General features: G+C 46.6%; 1 protein-coding gene across 2 annotated transcripts; it reads left to right on the top strand.

Moving 5' to 3' along the window:
- The first annotated feature begins 400 nt into the window (after positions 1-400).
- vash2 (vasohibin 2) lies at positions 401-19,461 on the top strand. Of its 2 annotated transcripts, none has more exons than XM_048985752.1 (7): positions 401-1,384; positions 5,388-5,476; positions 6,633-6,689; positions 7,219-7,293; positions 11,620-12,001; positions 12,902-13,020; positions 16,859-19,461. In XM_048985752.1, exons 1-7 carry the CDS (start codon positions 1,073-1,075, stop codon positions 16,926-16,928), a joined length of 1,104 nt encoding a protein of 367 aa, XP_048841709.1. In that variant the 5' UTR covers positions 401-1,072; the 3' UTR covers positions 16,929-19,461. The 2 variants fall into 2 exon arrangements, with proteins under 2 accessions (XP_048841709.1, XP_048841710.1); XM_048985753.1 differs by lacking the exon at positions 401-1,384 and adding an exon at positions 1,525-1,693.
- Positions 19,462-19,998: the final 537 nt, after the last annotated feature.

A 19,998-nucleotide genomic window follows, 5' to 3' on the forward strand; every position in this document is an offset into this window, starting at 1 on the left:
CCGGTTGCAAGAATGGAAACGTATTCTATACTGGCTGTGCACATGTAAGAATTCTGACCTTGCAAAAAATAAGTAGCAGTATTCACCCAGTCTGGTAGTTGCAATAGTATAAAGAAGACTGTAATTGTAACACATATATACAATAATGGGGTTCATCAGCATCTCCGCAACTGTCTCAGTTGGCGCAGGGATGATTATGTTAGGACTCGGGAGATAATTACATCGGCATTCTAAAAACCCATTAGATTCCAAAGCCTTGGTCTACTTATATTGGCCACACCCTTATCCGGAGGAACCACCAATTACAACAAGAGGTGATTTCCTTATATGGGAAAAAGTCAGTGAAAACCCGCCTCTCTTTGTTGCCACCACCAATGAGAGACGCCAGAGCGCGGCTGGCTGTCGGGTTACGACGGGTAGAATAACATAAATGAATAAATTTAGTCAGCTACAGATTAACCATCTGATGGATTTGCAGCACGTTCACAGTTGGATGGTCCCAACAAGTCTCCAGATCTGGCTTCGTGAAAGGGTGAAATAACGCTGGACATCGTTTCAGTTGAGAGCAGCAGCAGCAGCCGACAGTCCCCGCATCGCCCCGAACAATGCAGCTGAAGTTACGGAGCCTTTTCTAGTTGCTAGCTAGTTGGTTGACGCTAATCCGCCAGCCAGCGTTATTAAATGACTATCTGTGGCTCCCGGGCTAAAATGCACGAATGCAGTATTTGCTCCGTATTCTTTTGCATGACTGAACTTATTTAAGCTTACCTGGGATCAGGTTCAGTTTATAGAAATATCTGAATCCGATTGTCAAAATGAACATTTGTAGATTATACGGACATATATCATGTATATTTTACAGCATAAGAAAATAATGTTTTCTTTTAGATTTCTCTTTTAGGCGATCTTAGATAGGTTAGGGATAGTGGCTGTTTGTATTCTGTTGGCATTTAATCAGAAAGGTGTAGATGTCAGTTTTGCACTGGAAAATGTTTATTCGAATGTCTTGCTGAAGAGGGGGAATGCTTACTGCTCCTCTGCCCTGACGAGACCAAATCGTCCAGCTTGAACAATGACCGGACCGGGCGCCTCGGGTTCCTGCTCCGCGGCAGCAAAAATCGGCAGACGCGGCCGCTCCAAAAGCACCAATGCGCACCTGAACTCCGGCTCCGGCGCCGAATCCGCCTCCAGCTGTGCTGCCAACACGGGTCGGTCATCGGGGGAAGAAGAGGAGAAGGACGGGGGTGCGCTCTTCTACGTCAATAGAAACGGCTTTCCCATCGAAGGTGTGACCTGGGAGCGAATGTGGAGTCATGTGGCCAAAGTGCACCCCGATGGGAAAGAGATGGTGGACAAAATCCGGAACGCTGCCTACCTCCCAAAAGTGAGTAAACAGAAACAGCATCATCATCATTATTATTATTATTATTATTTATTATTGTTGTTGTTGTCGTCATACAGTTTTATATTACTGCACTGCAAACGAAGCTCTAATTTAAGTAACCTCTCTTTAAGCACGTCACCTTTTTGAGAATCACACAGTGATAACCTTAAATGAAAGCGAGGAAAATTCCAACCGGAAATGGCACAATTGGGGCAGAAGGAGTGAATTTAACAAAGAAGACTCCTGTGGTCATGCTTGAACTAAGCATTACTCGAAGAACTTGGAAAGAAACCATAAGGATTGATAGGGGTAAATGTCCCCACCCCCCCCCCTCTCCTCTCCCCCACCAAAAAGACAGTCATGACAAGATGAGATGTCAAGTTAAACCGGTCTCGAATGGTGTTAGAGATGAGATTACTGAGAGTGACACTTTGGGTAGGGAAACACGTCTCGGAAGCATCAGGACAGCTGTAAAGTGGGGCCATTAAGGATAATGTATGGCTGTGTTTGACAGTCCTGACAGCTTTACTGTCGAATCGGCACATGTAGCCCTATATAAGACTACTTCGCTAATGCACTAGTATTTATTAGCTAGTATTAGCCAAAAAGTCTAAGGCGTCATTGTGTTAACCACAACAAAGATTCCTGTGAGCTTGTTCCTTCACCCATTGTCTTCAGAACAAGCGGTCGCATATTTTGTCACTCGGGCTAATTAGCCAGACTGCAGCCTGTTGAGACTGATTTATTACAGGACAGGTAGCTCCACATGGTGCTTTTAACCCGGCAAAGCAAAGAGCTACATTGTCATTGCTTTGTCTGTTAGGTTCTAGGACCTGGATCACAATTAGCCCCATTAGAGAAAGATCAATTAAAACACATAATTGTATGGAAAACAGTCTTCTCTTGCTATATTTTATTTCTAAATTTCTGTATTTTTACTCTGTCCGAGCACAGCCCATGGTTTCCATTAACGGTGATAAAATATTTATGACCTCAGACCAAAGTTTGTCACTGTTCTTTTTAGCTTACAAGTTATATGTAATTGTATCCTTGTAATTGTCTTGTGTTGGCTTGATAACCCTTTGAAAGGTATAGATTTTCTTTTGCCGATTGTCCCCTGTATCTCGACGATGACCTTTTGATCTGAGTCAGTGTACACTAATATATTATTACTGAATCTGTATCCTTAACAACATTTGATGAATTTAGAGAAACATATGGTTGAAGTTCCTCTGCGGCCTACACTGGCTTCTGCTTATTGGGTTTGCGATCTAGGTGTAGTCAGCAGTCTGATCTTCTTAAGGGGATTGTCTACAGGTGATGCTGGGCAAGGATAAATTCCCAAAGCTTCGCTGTCATCAGCTGACTGACATGTTTTCACCGTTGGCTGCTGGACTGATGTGTCTCAAGTTTCTGTAGACTAGTTCCAGGATGGGTTTGGCTTTGTCCTATGGCTGCTTAACTGCCCTGGATGGAATCTCACATTAGTGTACAAAAACGTTTGTTGTCCAGCTAGTTTAGAGGTTTGTGGCTGTAAATAAAATGTAGTGAGTGGAAACATGGTGGTTCCGTGGGTAGGACTGTCGCCTCATATCCTGGGTTGAAGGATTAAATCCAACCCTCACTGTGTGTGTGCTTGGAGTTTCCATGTTTTTGCGTTTCATGGGTTTCTTCTCACAGTCCAAAGACTTGCAGTTAAGCAAAGTGGTCTTTCACTTTCTGCACCCTATTAATTTGAGTCTCAATTTACAATCATGTTTGCCTGGTTGACAATTTTGTGCAAAGTCACGTACAAGAGTTGGTAAGAGAGCAGGGTCAGCCAATCCATGGAGCCATTGGGCTTCAAGGTCTTGCTCAAGGGCCCAATGGTGAGATCATTCTGCCACGTATGGGACTGAAGCGGCAACACATCACTCATATGTATAAGCAGATCCTCTTGTACTGAAAAAAAAAAGTGAATTCTCTCCAGAGCGACATACAACCAGACGTGATTCTATACTCTCATTCCAAGCATAGGGAGTTGTATTTTCTAGAGCTTGACATTAAATATAATGTTTATAAGGACTATACAGAAGCCGTAATTCAGCCAGGAGCTGCTGGTGTGTAATAGCAGCTTCTCTCGGGTTTTGGGTATATCTCCTAGGAATGCATAGCTGCCTCCAGAAAGGGATGAGTCACCTGGAGATGTACGATGTATTGGTTACTGTATCAGCCAATGTTCTTTAAGAATTAAGCCATCAGCATCAGTCCTCGTCGATATTGCCGTCCGATATGTTGACTTCAGTTAATATTTAAAGGCAGCACTAGAACTAATGACATGACTGCTAAAATAATACAGATGATTGCATTAGATGGTCAGTCAATTTTCTTGATGGAGAAGGAGCGACTTTAACGGACTGAGTCACCATTTAGAAGAGATCTCAAAGTCCTGGCCCACCAGTGAGATCAGGCCACAGACATAATGAAGTAACGTGATTCTACTAATCAGCTCCGTCAAGTCTGGCAAGTCTCACTGCCAGTTATTTGTGTCGGTTAACTGTGTTGGTTAAGATTTCCACATAGTTGCACCACTACCATCCATAACAGTCTGAATCTGAGCTATAATTCCACCATGTGGGCAACATCTATGGATTGCCGTCACCCCAAACACTGTTTTGCACATGACTAACATCCTTTCACGAGGGGTTTGGAGCACATTCGCCCTGTTGGCCTGTGACCAACATTGTTCCCAGATGCATCGTACATGCCAGATGTTTCTGGAATCTGCGAGACCCGGAAAGAGCCTGTTTTCACACCCTATCAGTTGAGGTCAGTTTTTTTTTTTTTTTTTACATGCACCTAAGCCCACATGCTTTTTACTGCGCCAGTCTGCTTGCACCCGTTTCCTTGGCTTGAAGATGCGCGGGAGGAGGGTCGGTCCTGGTAGGCAACCTACTAATTACAGGATAGAGGGGGGAGGTAACTGAATGTTGCCAAACGCTAACGGTTTGTGTTAAAAACAGGTCATGGAATGTGAGGCGACCAGATTGTTTCCTTCCGTCTGTTTGCTCGTTCTGTCTGAGGCATTAAGTCTGCTGTTCTGCTGATCTTCAGGATAGCTGCTGAAACAGACCATATGGAAGAGCTTCAGAAGGATGCCTCTTCAAACCCCTTTAACGTCTCTGATCTTGTTCTTCAAAAGGTCTAGAAAGCAGGGTGATGAATTAGTTTCTCTTTCGCCTAACGCATCGTCCTCTATTGGTCTGTATCTTGCTACTGTTTTCAGTTGTTAAATCACCGTTGGACTGACCAATGGGGCCAGTGTTCTGTGATCTGTGGATTTTCCCCAAAATCGATTCCCCTTTCTCATGTGAGAAATCTGTTTGAGGCAGGGAAAGGTGTCTATACAAACTGTTATGCCCCCACAACCTGTTCTCTTGCCGGTCACCCTCAATTATTTCCCCATGCGCTACTGCGTCGTATCCCTGTGATCAGATCATATGTGCTACCTTCATCTTAAGAGCTGACTTGTACGGACAGGTTCCTGTCAACCTGGTCACGCTGCTGCGATCTCGCATGGACAGATGCGGGCGCAGTGAACCGCATCCGACGGGGTCCTGCTGAACGCGAAACAGAACCGCGACAGATTGCGCTTGGCCGCACCTATTTGGCTGACGTGCATAAACAGGCTGAGTAATGGGGGCTTTGCGGTGAAGTAAAGTCTGTTTATGTCCTTGACAGCCAGACGGCGTAAACGTGCCCATTATTTTAGTCATAAATGGACTGAAGAGCTTACATTGCCTTAAAGAAAATCCCAATTGAGAAGATGTTTCAAAGTCTCAAAACGCACCCATACTGTGGGAATGAAGTTTGAGAATCGTAATGTCGGACAGAAGGACCTGTTAGCCAGAGACCTGTCGCTATGCTAACATAGTGCTATACGACAGTGCTGCTTCTCTCTTCCGATGAGTGTGTGGGTTTATATTAGCGCCCACTAACCGCGGCTGTGTTGCTTCCTTTCCAGCATCCTGTTCCTTTGGTACCCAGTTACAGGCCACCCATGTCCATTCCTGACTGGCTACAGGCAATCCAGAACTACATGAAGACCCTGCAGTATCCTCTGACTGGGGGCTGAAACACCAAACAGTGAGGGGCTGTGGGACATCCTGATTTTTTTTTTTCCGGAGTTCGATGTGTCCCTTGCGTTTCACTTCTTTAGCCAATCACAGTCCTCATGGTATGACATCACTGCATTGATCAAACCTTTTTGTTGCTTGTAACAACAATAGCTGCTGGTTACTAATTATTATTATTATTATTATTATTATTATTATTATTATTATCCTCACCATGAAATACAGACGCACCCTTACATTGCTCTTTGTAGTTAAGCATGTTCCAGTGTTTTCTCTGTTTATCCGTCACATGTCCTTTAATAAAATACATGCACAATAAAACAGGTGTTTTAAAAACCTGTGCACCTTGTCATTTAACAGAAAACACTGGCTTTAATTAATGTGATGTCATGCAAAGATGCTGATTGGTTAAAGAGAAATGCAAGCCCCTCCCTTGTTGAGCCAGGGACGTATCGGACGAAATCGGAGTGTGTGTGTGTGCTGACAGTGGCGTGACTGATTTGTTTCTCACTGTAATATTCACTTTTGAAATTCAGGTTAGTCCTCATCAGAGGATTTCATCTGTTGATCAGTGACACTGCGCCCCTGTTGCCATAACAACAGCACGTTCCTTAACACAGGGGAGTAAAACGGGACATTTGTGGGTTCGTAATGTTCGTTTCGAAAAGCAGTCAAGTGTGGTCAGAATATGTTGGCACCTGTTTCCCTGTTGGCATTACAGTGCACTTAGTATCTTTGACCGATAGTGAAGCTCGGTAGGTCACTGAACGTGGTGCTAACTTTTAAAAAGGTTGATTTTGTGTGTTGGCCTGGGTATTGCATTTTCTGTGTCCTGGAAAAATGCAGTGTTACATATTAAGTGTTATAGCCTGCATTGTGCTTTTTGTGGATATGTATAAGTATTTATGTCTGCCAGATCTGTAGGAAACTGCTGTAGTTGAAAGTTTGACTTTCTGTTTTGCCATGTCGTCCAAATTTAATGAGCTTTATAACTACATTTGCATGCATCATTAATTCACACTGACGCATAGAACCCAGCGGCGGAGAACCAGCAACTTCAGGGTGCTTTATTTAGAAGAAATCTCTGTGAATATCTGGTGTCTGTCTTAATTAATCTCCTTAATGGCTGTCAGATACAATCACACAGGGACGCAGTTCTTTGAAATTAGGAAGACAAGACCACTGAGTGGGTAAGTCACGCCACCGTAATGAACCTTGCGTCGCTTTCCTTCCTTTAGACCTGTAGGACATGTCTAATTGGAACAATCTGTCAGTGGAACCTCCTACTGTCCATGTGTCATTCCCATCCATTCCTGCGTGGGGCAGTATTGAGCTCAGTCGTATGAATGTGCGGGACCTGAGCGTCTGTTGACCATAAAAGCTAATGCCTGGAGGGTGTAATGAAGTCGCAGTCAATGTGACTGTGTCGGGAGGAGGGCTAACCCATTGTGAGGCCATTGAATGAAGAGGCTTTAGTTCCACTGAGCCATTGTTCCCTTTGTGCGGCGTCGGTTAGCTTCCAGCAGAGAATGCCTATAATGCTTTTAATGTTTTGCAGTAAACGAGCAGATCTCTGTTAAACCTATCAGTCGAGCTCGGTTGTTTACGAAAGATCAGTTTCATCAGTAACGCTATCTGAATAGTGAGAGGTTTAGCATTAGCCGGCTTGATTGGGTAAGTTTTGGCCATGTCGTCAATATCTCTTGACTTCTTTTCCAGGCTAATGGAGACAGCCAGGGAAATGACCAGGGAGTCGCTACCTATCAAATGTCTGGAGGCTGTCATCCTTGGGATGTATCCTTCAGTGACGTCTGGAATTTGGGGTCCCTCTGTTTTATTTGCTCATCCGAAGCTTTTACCCAGAACACCTTATCACACTTGTGGTTTTTATACTTTCGTTGTTATTTACAATTGTATATGTACCAAAGACATCTAGGCTGAGTATATTTCGCTGTGATACAATGGCTGTTTTTCTTTTGGGTCAATAAATACCGGTTTGTCATCTTTGTGAAGCATTGCATCTTCCCGTCACTAGAGTTTGACCTTGCAACCTTCTGCTGAAGAGTCTTGATTCTTTAAAATCTGACCACTGTTCCTGGATGTACGCATACTGTTATGAGTGATGGTGAAGAGAGAAGAAGGAAACCACAGCCAGTAGGAAGCCATCCAAGATGCTGTTGACTTTACTGGTGTCACGCAGGCGGTGGAGTGTATTACAGCGCGGCGACAAGCCATTTGAATTGTCCCTCCTATAGCTCAAGGCGATGAAGTGCTGCTTGGTTGCTTAGGAACGCACTCCAGTGGGTCTTCCACATCAGAGCGTGTGCGAGGCTGAGCGATCGCTCTGTAGTTCCTGGGGTTTCCGTGCCATGCGGGGCCACTTGGCTGCGAGGCCCTTTCTGAAGCTCTTAATGTCGTGTGGACTCCTTTCAAAGGCCGTGTCTCATCTAAGGTGAGGGGGGCGGAGGTCTGGGTGGGAGATGCGGCTCCCCGGTGGCCTCCCTGATCCTCTTTTCAGTCTCTGCCACTGCCGCCTCTGGCCCCGTTAAAAACGCTGAGTGCACACGACTGGTTCTGTGACATTTGAAGCAAATTTACAGGCTTGGCATCAAAGCGCTCGCAAAAAAGAAGGGAAGGTGTTACACAAGAGAGATTTAGAAGAACGAGCCAGTCAGGCTGAATTCTAATCAGGGCCTGTGACATGAGAGGAATCCTCCTCTCTTCCCTCTCAAAGTGGTGAGGAGTGGAAGGGTTACTCTCTCCATTTTAAAAGACGCGTTTATTCCAACACGCTATTTTTGTGAAAGCAGGGTTGGCTGGTCTCTGGAGCCGCATGGGTTTAGGGTTTTTCTGATCCTAGGATTTGAACTAGAAACCATCCGATCACGAGCACGGCATCCTAATCCTCTGAGCCATAGCCCATCCCCAACTAGACTGTTTTTATACAATGAGCAGCTAGACGTTGTGAGATGGGGATAATGGCTAAGAGTGAGTGATGTTTTTGACTCGCTTTCTTGTGGTATGGGTTTCACGCTTAGACCACATCATGCTTGGCTCATCCACTGATGGGTTTAGTGGGAGTACAGGGTCTCTGTATCCTTCATTGTAATGGATAACCCTCCTTTTTAGCAAGGACACCTGCAGTGTCATGTCGAGATTTTCTACTGGGGGTAAGTAGAAGCAGAGTGGAACATTGTCTAAGTGGGTTAATGACTTCTGTAGTTAATGCTGATTTACTTTAGGCCAAAACCAGGCGATTTTGACCGTTTTTGCTTTTCTGTTAAGAAAACTAAGGGCACGTGCACAGTTCCCCTCAAAACTGGAAGCAGATGGTTTTCCATAGTAATGCAGACCCCCCCCCCCCAACCACAACACCCCACTTGTGAGTCAGTCGGAATGATTTAAGTGAAGACCTATTTGGCTGACATGCCTGCCCCCCTTGCCACTCCAATGGGACATTTGTCAGGCCAGATTAACAGGTACTGCCAGCATGGTTACACGTCACGGAAGCCTAAGAACAATTGTCTGGGGTCTTAATTATTGTTTCGTCATTTTTTAACACACAGTTCAGGGTCCTAACCCGACAGACGCTGTGTGTGTGTCCTCCTTTCTTGGCAACTGCCGTTTGTTCCCATAGCAACCATAATCCTTGGCTTTTCGCGAACCCCTGCTCTTAGGAGAGGACTGCCGACCGCGCTTATTCACTGCACCGCCGAGGATCACATGACCGCCGACAGGTAACGTGATCCCGCAGACTGTAAATGGGCTTCACATCACCACCTCGGGCTGGGGGTGGGGGGGGGAGACGCAGCTTCCTCTAGGCAGGGGGGCGTAGACACTTGGCCCATTTTCATGACGGTCAAGGAGTGATGGTTCTGCAAATTGTGCTGCTGGGCACCTGAGCGGCTGCGGTGGGGCTGGGCTTGGGTGTCGACCTCTCCGTTCACTTCGTTTAGCTCTTTGGGCAGGATTGGCTACACCTTTTATTTTGCCCTACAAATAAAAATAACCGGTGAGGTAAATATAGCGTAATAGCAGCATCAGCTGGGGAGAGCACATAGGTCGCGTCTTAGAATTGATGGATTTGGCTGAAAGTCAGTGTGCTCAGTGACCCAACACGTAACCCTCTCTGGATGCGTTTTATTCCCCCCCTCGTGCCAGCCGTATGGAGCCCTAATCTTCTCCTCCTCATCGACATATTTACCCCGTTCTTCATGGACACCGTTCATGTTCATGGTCACCGCTGGGACCTAGTGCCCCAACAGCGTACTGGCCTCCTGTCTCCTCCACAGACGCGGATGATCTAATGAGCCCCGGGCGCCGTGGACGTCTTCCAGAGTGCCGAGGTGACGGATGGGCCCGTGGGGTAGGGGGTGGTGTTAACATACGGTCTGAGGCAAAGGAAGGCGGACAGCCAACTCTCTTCCCGCGCCCTGCGACAGACGTGTTGAGTCTGAAGCTGTGAAAAAAGATAGAGTAGAGAGCAGTAGTGGAAACTCTGGCAAGGATTGTGGAGAATTATCGTTTATTTGGGCAGAAAAAGATTTACGTTCAGCTGCCGAAGCTCGGAAGGATGTGGGAGACGGAAATGACAGTAGATGTAGGGTATCGGGGGAGGGGGGGGTGTGGATCACAAGGATCAGGTTCATGAATAATGTGTCACTGGATAGTATATCAGAGTGTCTTGTGGTTTGTCACCCATTATAATGATACTTAAGCTGGATTCCTTTGGTACCTATGAAGAGAGAACCATCTAGCTGTAATCAAAAGATGAAGTAATCTGTACAAGTTGCTTTGGGTAAGAATCTGCTAAGCATTGTAAATAAAATTGAGGTGGACATTTCAGGTCCAGAAAGTAAAAATCCAGACCAAGATTTTCTTTCAACCAACCAGTCAAGTACTCTGTGTCTGGGACTGTTTACACTTAACTGGTTGGTTGAAACAAAATCTTGGTCTGGATTTTTATTTTCTGGACCTGAAGTGTCTACCTCTGAAATAAAATAATGGACAGACTTGTTCCAGATGAAGCATTTGTCTAGCAAATGAATAACTGGGGGCAGCAGGGCATGAGGAGAACTTGGCGTCAGTTTCCTTAAAGCAGCGTCTCAAAGAGGCTAGGAGCAGATTCTGGGGACGTGCACATCGTGCTGGAGTTTGTGTGCGGCCCGACTGATGTCGGTGCTGAGACGGTGACGACCTCGACATTCACCGCGGTGATCCATCCGCATCCCGCCCCTGCTGCGTCGGAGCACAGCACCGCAGTGGTGAAACTCGCTTAACGCTTTCTGCAAGATTGCAGCCGGTGACCCAAAGTCAGAGGTGGGGAGGGGGGTGTGTAGTGTGAGAGAGAGGGAGAGAGAGGCGGGGGCACAGAGCCAGGTGGGGGCTGCGGAACATTCCGGCACTTCTTTAGGGATTTAGAGGAGAAGACGCATCTCTGCAGTGGTCCGGGCCAAGCCAACACATATCTTTATACAGCCAGATTGTGCTTTAAATTTGTCATTTCTACACTGACCTCATTTTTTTTGTGGATTTTTTTTTTAAGACTAGGAAAATCAATTTTAATGCAAGGTTATGGTGGAGAGGTTTACAAAGCGGAACCATGTCATGACCTCCCATACCTCTCAGTATGACTGGCAACCAGGATGTAATATCAAACCGTTTCGGGTTGGTTTGTGCAACAGAGTGGGATTGATCTGTCTGAGCTACTATACTGAATATTCAACCTTCACCTATAATGTAATATTTTATCGGTAATGCTTTATATTAACTGTACCTCCATAAGCCTTTTATAATGCATTCATAGAACTTTCAGTGCACCTTCATAAAGCATTCGTAGAACATTCCTAAGCAGCATGTAAATACACCTTAACATACCTAAAATACCTTAACAGCTTTAATATGCACTAACAGCAGCTTGATGCTTAAAAATAATGTTGTGGGAGAGCTCTTGGTGTCGTTTCATTTGGCAAATGTTTAACTATACTTACTATAACTATACTTAAAGGAGGTAAGAATTAGGGAGGCATGTAAAATCTTGAAATTGTTTCAGAGCGACGTGAGTAAATGATATTTGTGAACCGCACCACTGCACGAACGAGGCCTTAACTGAGGCCGCAGCTACCTGACCAATGGGCTGACCTCTCTTGAGCGTTTCCCAATCAGCTTCAAGACCCAGTTCTCAGGGAACCACTTCCACCACGTGGTTCTGGGCATCTACTGCAACGGCCGTTACGGCACCCTGGGCATGAGCCGGCGGCCAGACCTCATGGACAAGGCTCTCACGTTCCGCACGCTCAGCGAGCTCGTCTTCGATTTCGAAGAGTCCTACCACCGCTACCAACATGCCCTCAAGAAGGTCAAGATCGGCCTGTACGTGCCCCACGACCCCCATGTCTTTCAGCCTATCGAGTGGAAGTACCTGGTGCTCAACTCCTGCCGGCTGGGCCGCGAGGACATGCGCAAGGAGCTGGAGAAACATGCTCGGGACATGAGGATGAAGGTGGGTGGTGAGGTCGCATGACTGTCCGTGGAGGATTCTGTGGTTCATGATGGTTATGGAGATGCTGTGGGACAGCTGGATGGCAAGTTTAGGGATCCAGAGGGATTGGTGGTTAGTTGTAGAATCTCCATAAACCCCACGATTGGGGTATCATTCTCTTGTGGAAAGCTACTTATTTCATTTCCTAGTAATAAGATTTGCAGGTAATATAGTCTTTAACTGCCCGTAGAAATGAGAGTCAGGCTCCACTTAGAAGAAAAAACTGAGACCGATATTCTTAGTGTTGGAAAAGACGGTAACATGTCTGGTAGTATCGCGGATGTCAGCTGGGCCATGAAGACGTGGTTCTATCAAAATGAAACAGGAGCTACAGGGGAATGTAGGTCGTGTCCTCTCAGCTGCTCCATTCTGGAGCATGAAACTGGTCTCTGTTGACCACACTCAGCTGTGCTTAGCTGGCCCTCGTGAAGACCCCCGAGGAATGTGGAAGGCACACCAGTGTGTACATTACACCGAGGCCCCCAGAATGTAACCCCACCCCCCTCCACCTCAACAAACCGTCTCCACAGATCCTTTTTTTAAACACATGATTAGCATCAGCAGTTGCTAGCTAAAACTTGTGTGGTATTTGTGGGTATATTAGCCAGATATAGTTTCTGCGGCTTCTGTTTACAAGTTCCTAGATTATTAGTGCGGTGAGGGTGATCCCATAAATTTTGAGACTTAATGTTTGTTTGCAAGGCCATTGCCAGGAGGGCAGTGCCCTTATACACTGGGAGTGAAAGCCCCGGAAGTCCTTATCTGATCTTGAAAGATAAATCGTAATAGTCCATATTATCCACGAAAAGGTAGATAACTGTGGTATGTACTGCCATTTAAGATCCTGATTTTGTACTTCAGATCCTGAAGAGCTCAAGTGCACAGTCTCCTATTAAGGAGAGGAGCAGAGGAAAGTCTCTCTCCCCTGGCCGTCGGCAAACTAGCCCCCAAAGACTGCATCTTCACAGAAGAGATAAGTCGTAAGTAATCTCGCTTGTGGGAGCGGAAGCGGGGTCTGTCGGTGCCCGTTGTTCCTCGCAGACGGCGAAATTCCCGAGTCGTCGTTTTCTATTTTGAAGTTGTTTCTCCTACAGAGATCCCTCCAAAATAACTAATAACAAACCCTGCGTGATATCTCCGCTGAAACACTGTGATTAATACGTTTTTTTACCCCTGTGGAACTCATTTTGCCTTAGACAGTTAATTAAGTCTCTCAGCCACTGTCTTATTAAAAGTGTACACGTTTAACTTCTCCTACTGGAAGGATTTCTGTATAAGATCCATGCTTCCCAAATTCAGCAGGATGTAACCGATGTAGGGTGTAACTGTGTATCATTGATTTGACTTTCACTCAGTTCAATGTCCATTTTTCCCCAGTAGCTTCTCTGATATAAAGTACCAGTCTAAACTCAGGACCCTAAACACACCTTGAGATTATGTAGCAAGTATTACCTTCTGATCAAGGCCAGAGGTGCTGTGACTGGTGACGTGGCCTGCAAAATACTAACCTGGACCCGATGGAGCTGATTTGGGATGAGTTGGATTGAAGCGTAAATCTCGCTACCCAGTTCACACCTGGATCTCTAAAACATTTGTGCATCACATCTATCTTAATTGCAGCGGAACAATTAGATTGACGGCGTAGCCAACGGGACGCCAATAAAGGTTGCACAGCGGGCTCAGAGATGTTTGCAGAATACAATGTTAGTTTGGCCTGTTTGTCGATATCATGGGGCCGTTAGTCAAATGTGGTAGAAATATAGGCTGCGGTTATTCAGTAAGACTCATTTCTGCTTATATCAGTGAATTATGTAACAAGAAGATCTTGTTGTGATGCTAGTGGACTCTGGCGATGTGCTCGCCTAGGACGGAGCCTCTGTCCGACGTAGCGGGTGAGATTGCCCTCGCTTGTGGTATAGCTTCTGTCAGGGTCGCTGTGTTCATAATCTGACCTGTTGAGGATTTGCTGTGGGTGGATGGAGTCGATGCTGGTGTTTGGCGGCATGTAAACTGCCGTTCTGTTATTGCATCCGCACCGGTGTTAAACTGCCCGTCGATAAGGCTCCCCCAGCTGCGTTTGTGGATATGAAAGGCATACAGGAGGTCCATGGGAAGGAGCACTTTTGGTCTATTACTAGAAGCCGACTCTCCAGTTCAATGCTCTTATTTGCAGCCCCTTCCATAACACCCACTACTTTGCTTGTCGACTTCCTGAGCTCTTAATCACTAAGCAGGTGGTGCACGTCTGCCCCCTGACTTCACCCCCCCCCCGAGGCACATACCCAAAGACCTTCAATTATCCAAATCCAGGGGCTGGACTCCAACTTCCTAAGCAGCTCCGCCACTAGCTGAGAAATCAGAACGGAAATAGAACTCAGCCGCGCTTAGGGACACTGCAGGCTGAAGGTTTGTATATGGTTATTTTAACAGATGCTACATGCTTACAGTAATCATTTTACTGTAAACAGCGTTTAACGTGTTTGTACTCGGTCGGTTGGCAGCCACGGTCCGCCACATTAACACACACAGCCTGCCTGAGTTCTGAGAAAACTGTTGACCTGAATTTTTCCCCAGTAAAAATGTGGGTACAGAAATGGATCAGGCAATACACCGGGGTGCGCTGGCTGCTGGCGGACTGAGGGCCGGTACCAACTGTAACGCATTCGGTTTGGCAGGAGCTTTAACGTGAAGCGCCACAATTACTGCAGGCCGAGACCAATGCGACGCCCGTAGGGTGACCTGTCATTGCACATCGTAACTCTCTTCCTCGCTGTATTCCCAGGAAGGTAGACTTTCTCGGGGGGGTAGTGCATGGCTCAGCAAGATAGGTCTTTGGGCCTGGGATCGGAAGGTTGTTGGTTCGAGCCTCTGCAAAGTAGCCATGTGTCCACTGGGTCCTGGACCGAGTTCCCTAAGCCTTGCCCCCCCCCCAGTGCTTCAGACCCCAAGTTTAGCGCTCAACTGTGTGTGTGTGTGTGTGTGTGTGTGTGTGTGTGTGTGTGTGTGTGTGTGTGTGTGTGTGTGTGTGTGTGTGTGTGTGTGTGTGTGTGTGTGTGTGTGTATATTTGTCAAGCAAGTTAACATATACAGGAAGAAGCATAGTAATGTGCCTGTACAGTGCAAATGGCAAACACATCATGCTGTCTGGATGGCTGTTTGGGAGCCATACATAACTGGCCATCATAGTTATGTTGGGTTTCCCGTATTTTACTACATGACAACGGGATTTTCAAGACATAGTACAGTGTGCAAAGTGGGCCTACAGATCAGTGATAAACATCAGCCTGGTTTCCTGCAGAAGGAATCAGCCCTGGATGTGCCGCCAGACCCAGACCAGTCCCATGAGGAGAAACTCATACTGGGTCATTGGGAGCTTTCTATTAATGCAGCACTACAGCCGCACACAGCATTACGCCCCGTCCCATTTCACAGCTTTTTCGGGGGGTGGCTTATTGTCAGAAGCCACTTTTTGAGTCTTGAAGATCCCGAGCCTGACCGGCCTCCCACCCCCGTTCCTTCGCATGGATTGGTCCGGCTTTGCTCTGGGAGGGGTGACCTCCACAATCAGCAGACAGTCAGCAGAAATACCCCCCCCCCCCCCTCCCTCTGCCGCAAAGTAACCTAACACTCATTTAGGTTTCATCCAGCGTACTAGATGGAGCAGAACGTGAACAAAAAGAGCACATTAAACCCAGCTCTCAATGAGGCGTCTCAACTTGGTGCTATTCTGCCCAATATACAGGAAACTATAATGAATTCTGCTCCTGAAGGACACGGGCCCGTACAATAAGCTTTCACATAAGCCGCTACAACTTCGGTCTTTTAGCGGATCCTGAGCACAAACCACTGCAGTGCTTCCAGCTTTAAGGGCACCCTGAGGCTTCCAGGATCCAATCAGATTGGCAAGCACTACATTTAACGGCTGATTGGTTAGTTACTTTCATCTGTTCTGCCATTTGCAGCTCTGATGACCTGAAGCTGAGACTGATGTCAAATGCAATCAAACCCAACGTTTGTAACATGGGCTAATAATTAAAAAAAATATATATAAAAAATCTGAGGAATTGCTTTTTTTTTTAATGGTTGTATAAATGACAGGGATCACACCACACGAAGGATACCTTGTTCTGGATTGTATCCTTCGGTGGACGGCTGAGTTGCATTGATGGTTTGCTGCTGTTACGGCCTGAATACTGAGCGCCTGATTGCTATTGATTTCATCAACTCTGATGGACTGGAACCTCTGTAGGGTGAGGAGATCCAAGCATCATTATGGGAGATGCAGGCATCAGTCACAGCCTCTGGGCTGTGTTTTTAAAGTGCTAAACGGACACAAGTTTTGAGTATAGATCCGCTTTGGATCTGCTTAGAGGCAGGGGTCAGCTGACGCTTGCCCATATGAGCCAAGCCTCCCCCAGCCAGTTGGCACCTTTCGAAGGCGTGTGACCCCCCAGTACTGGAAGACGGTCGTCCACAGGTGTCTGAAATCTGACCGGCCTCAGACTCCAAGAAGCGAAGCAAAATCTGACCACTGGGCCTCCTCCCCCGGGTGGAACAAAAACACATTTGTCCATCCCAGCCTTGGCAGGAAAACGACGCTTGGATCCCACTCATGAAAGAGGGTGATCAGGAAAGGGGAGTACAGGCGTGCTGTAACTGAAGGGCAAATTCCCAAAGCCTTTTCTCTCTCCTTTTCTGTTGTCTTTGAGATGGGGCCGTGAACGTTTCAATGACCTAAAGTCAGGCTTCCTCATCCTGTTACAGCATCACGAACCAAAACTCAGTCAATATTCACGTGTCCCTCTCCTCTCTTTGCAGGCCGGCAGCGATGGACCGCAAACCAGCAGAGCTTAGCACACTCAATGACGGTTACCAGATCCGCATTTAATGGACTCCCCCCCCCCCCACCGCCAAAAGTCTTCACTATCCCCATGTATCCTATGTACCCCTAACAGCACCTAAACCCTGTCAACACCTGTCAGCTATTCGAACGGTATTTAATTTCATGTAAATTAAGGATACTGCTTGAGCGTGTGTCCGGGCTTAATTCACACACAAACCACTTGGATATCTCTTGGGGGGGTAAAGGAGTGAGTCACATGCTCATTACTGCTCAATGTTTTCCACCGTGGGGTCTGATGGAATGTTCTTTTCAGCCGTGTCATCCCTTCGTGAGGCTGACGATAGACAGATTACAGGTCTGGGAAAAGTAGATCCCGGCATTCCCCCCCCCCCCCCCCCCCCCAGCTCTGTTGGGTCAGCAGCAATAGTATTTTCCACCGCAAAAGAAATGTGAATTTAATACGCCCAGCAGATGGTTCGCGTAAATCTCAGTGTTAGCATACCGTGTGTTTTCCACTGGAATTCAGTAACTCTTCACTGCACAAAGAGGAGTTGTCCTGGAATGGGTAATTCCTGGAATCCGGAGTGGGGTTAGAAGTCCTATAACACGATTAGTCTTAACGAAGGTATTCATTTGATCTTTCTGTGGATTGGTGAGCTCAGTGTCAATGTATTGTCTGTGGGTGATTCTGGTTTTGCTTACAAGGTTCGCAGAACTGCTGGAATACCTTAAAAAGCAAAGATCGGCGGCATTAAAATGAAGGCTCTTTTTATGGTCTTTAGGTGAACCGTACTTGGTGGTTTGTGGCAGTTCTGGCAGCCGTTTGTCTCAAGGGCTCTGGGATGCTGCTTTTGTGCTGTTTTGACCCACATGAGTTGCTCAGAAGTTGCATAAAACCCTGAGGCACTGAGACCTGGCGATCTCATGCCCACTTTCTCATGCCGGGCAGCTGCGTTTAACTGCAGCGGCCCTCCTATCTGCGCGTTTTCACGCCTTGCAGTGCAGGTGTCAGGGGCAGTCGGGATCTTCTGCGACGGCTTGAGTGTGACAGCTGTGCAGGGAGGACAGGAAATTAATTTGACGTGTCCCCCGTTTTGGAGAAACTTGTCGGCGTCCTCTCTGGTCGAGACTAGGTTTTGGCTGAGGCTCACCGTTGTGAGATATGCCTGCAGCAAGGGCTTGGGCATTTGTTTATGTTTTAGTCAGCGGAGCAAAACGAGAGTGGTATTCTTGGAAGGCTGCACAGCAAAGGTTTTTTTTCATTGCACTCATTTTATCAGTAAAGGCAGCTTTCCAGATGAGATGGTCTGGAATGTAATTCCTGCAAGGGCCATTGAGAAGGGTAAGAGCATAAGCAACAACTGGAGTAGAGGCTTGTGGGTAGCCAGAGGTAGTTGGTAGGCAGATCGGACCATGATACACAAACTGACTGTAGCTTTGTTGGTGAACCGTTTCCTAATGTGTAGCATAACAAGGGCGAATAAGCTATGCAAGTCGATCAGGTCCTTTGAATATCCTGTTTCAGCCATGCAAGACCCCCGGTAGCGCTCTCTCCGACGAACTGCATCTTTTTTTTTTATTGTGCGAGTGTGATTTCTGACATCTAAACGTATTAGCCACAAAGCCTCTAGGAAAAGGGGATTAATCATCTGTTTTAAGGAAATCTTTTTTAACTTTGAAAAATCAGCTGGTGAAACGATGTGGTCCAAGCACATGCCTGAAGGCTTTATTTTCTTCAAAGGATATTTTTAATGGTTTAATAGCGGTTTTTAAATGTCCGTCAGCTCAACGAAAGATGTTAGATGCCAGCTCAGAGGCAGCTGAGCTTGTGCCGGCTCACGGAGGCTCAGCTTCACGTCTCAATTTTACGGGAACATCCTGGCCGTCGTTAAAACGCTGCGGTACAGCAGAGCGGACTCAGGTGAGCCCGACAAACTGTTTGGTGTAGGGTAGGGGGCTGTGTCCTGAAGATGACCTCCAACGTGTCTTCAGTGGTTGGGTATGTATGTTACAGGGTGCAGTGTTAGCAGATTTTTGTACCTTTTTAAACGTTTTCACAATGCGAGTAGTAGCTTCAGTCGTCCTTCGGTGACAGTGGGGGGATTCGCACAGATACGGTCGCTGGGTGACTTTCTCTGTCATCTTTGAGCTTTTGTGCTGACGTGGCATCTGATTGGTGGAACAGAGTAGGTTGGGCTACAGTACTGTTTTTTTTTTTTTTTTAAAGCATGATCAGATCTCTTATAGTATTACACTCCACTTTAAGAACTTTTATCAAGCCTGTAATTAAATGCAAGCCAAATTTGGGGTGGGGGGCATGAATCTGGGCTCCCTTCAGAGCTGTGAGATCTTGTCCCATGGAATGCTGAGCGTGAGAGTATATATCAGTGTGACGTAGCCCTTTCGCATCGCTCCAAGCCCCTCCTCCACCACTACCATGAACAGAGCCAAACCAGAATTTCAGATCAAGTCCATTTATTTTATATATCGTGACTGATGGATTTTGTATTATGACAATTTTGGTTCTTGTTTTTACTGACTGTAGCATGTGTTTTAATAAAACAAATTACATTTTTAAGTGTGTGTGTTTTTTGCATGGTTAATAGGCGAGCTAAAACGACACGATGACCGATGCCGGCTGATGTGACAGGAATTCATTTCTCTCCTGTCATACACCTTTACCCGTCTTCTCACGCACACACCCTGACGCCTGAAGGCGGCTCGATGACGCCGTCTGCGCGGTCAGCTGTAATGGCGCTTGTCTGCTAATCTGCTTGCAGTGACTAGAAGCGGCAGGCAGGGAGAGTATGAGTGCAGATTAGTGCACTAATCCTTCGTTTCTCGTCTAGCCAAGAATTCTGGGAAACCTCGGCCGAATCCCTTAAGCGAGGAAGCCTCTTCTCCCCCAAGAGTAATACGTTTTAGATGACATATGGATACAGTCAATCGGCTTCATCGCTCAGCTGTGCTCTCAAGCCCGGCATCAGTATAACATGATGTTTTATGTTTCCGGTGCACTCAGCACACTAAATGGCTACTAGAATGCTCCCTCCGAGCTTCGTCTCTTCCACTCAGGCTTGAGTGCGGGGCTAAGCTAGGAAACGTGTGATTCAAG

The sequence above is a fragment of the Brienomyrus brachyistius genome, chromosome 19 (genome assembly GCF_023856365.1).
Source record: "Brienomyrus brachyistius isolate T26 chromosome 19, BBRACH_0.4, whole genome shotgun sequence".
Lineage (NCBI taxonomy): Eukaryota > Metazoa > Chordata > Actinopteri > Osteoglossiformes > Mormyridae > Brienomyrus > Brienomyrus brachyistius.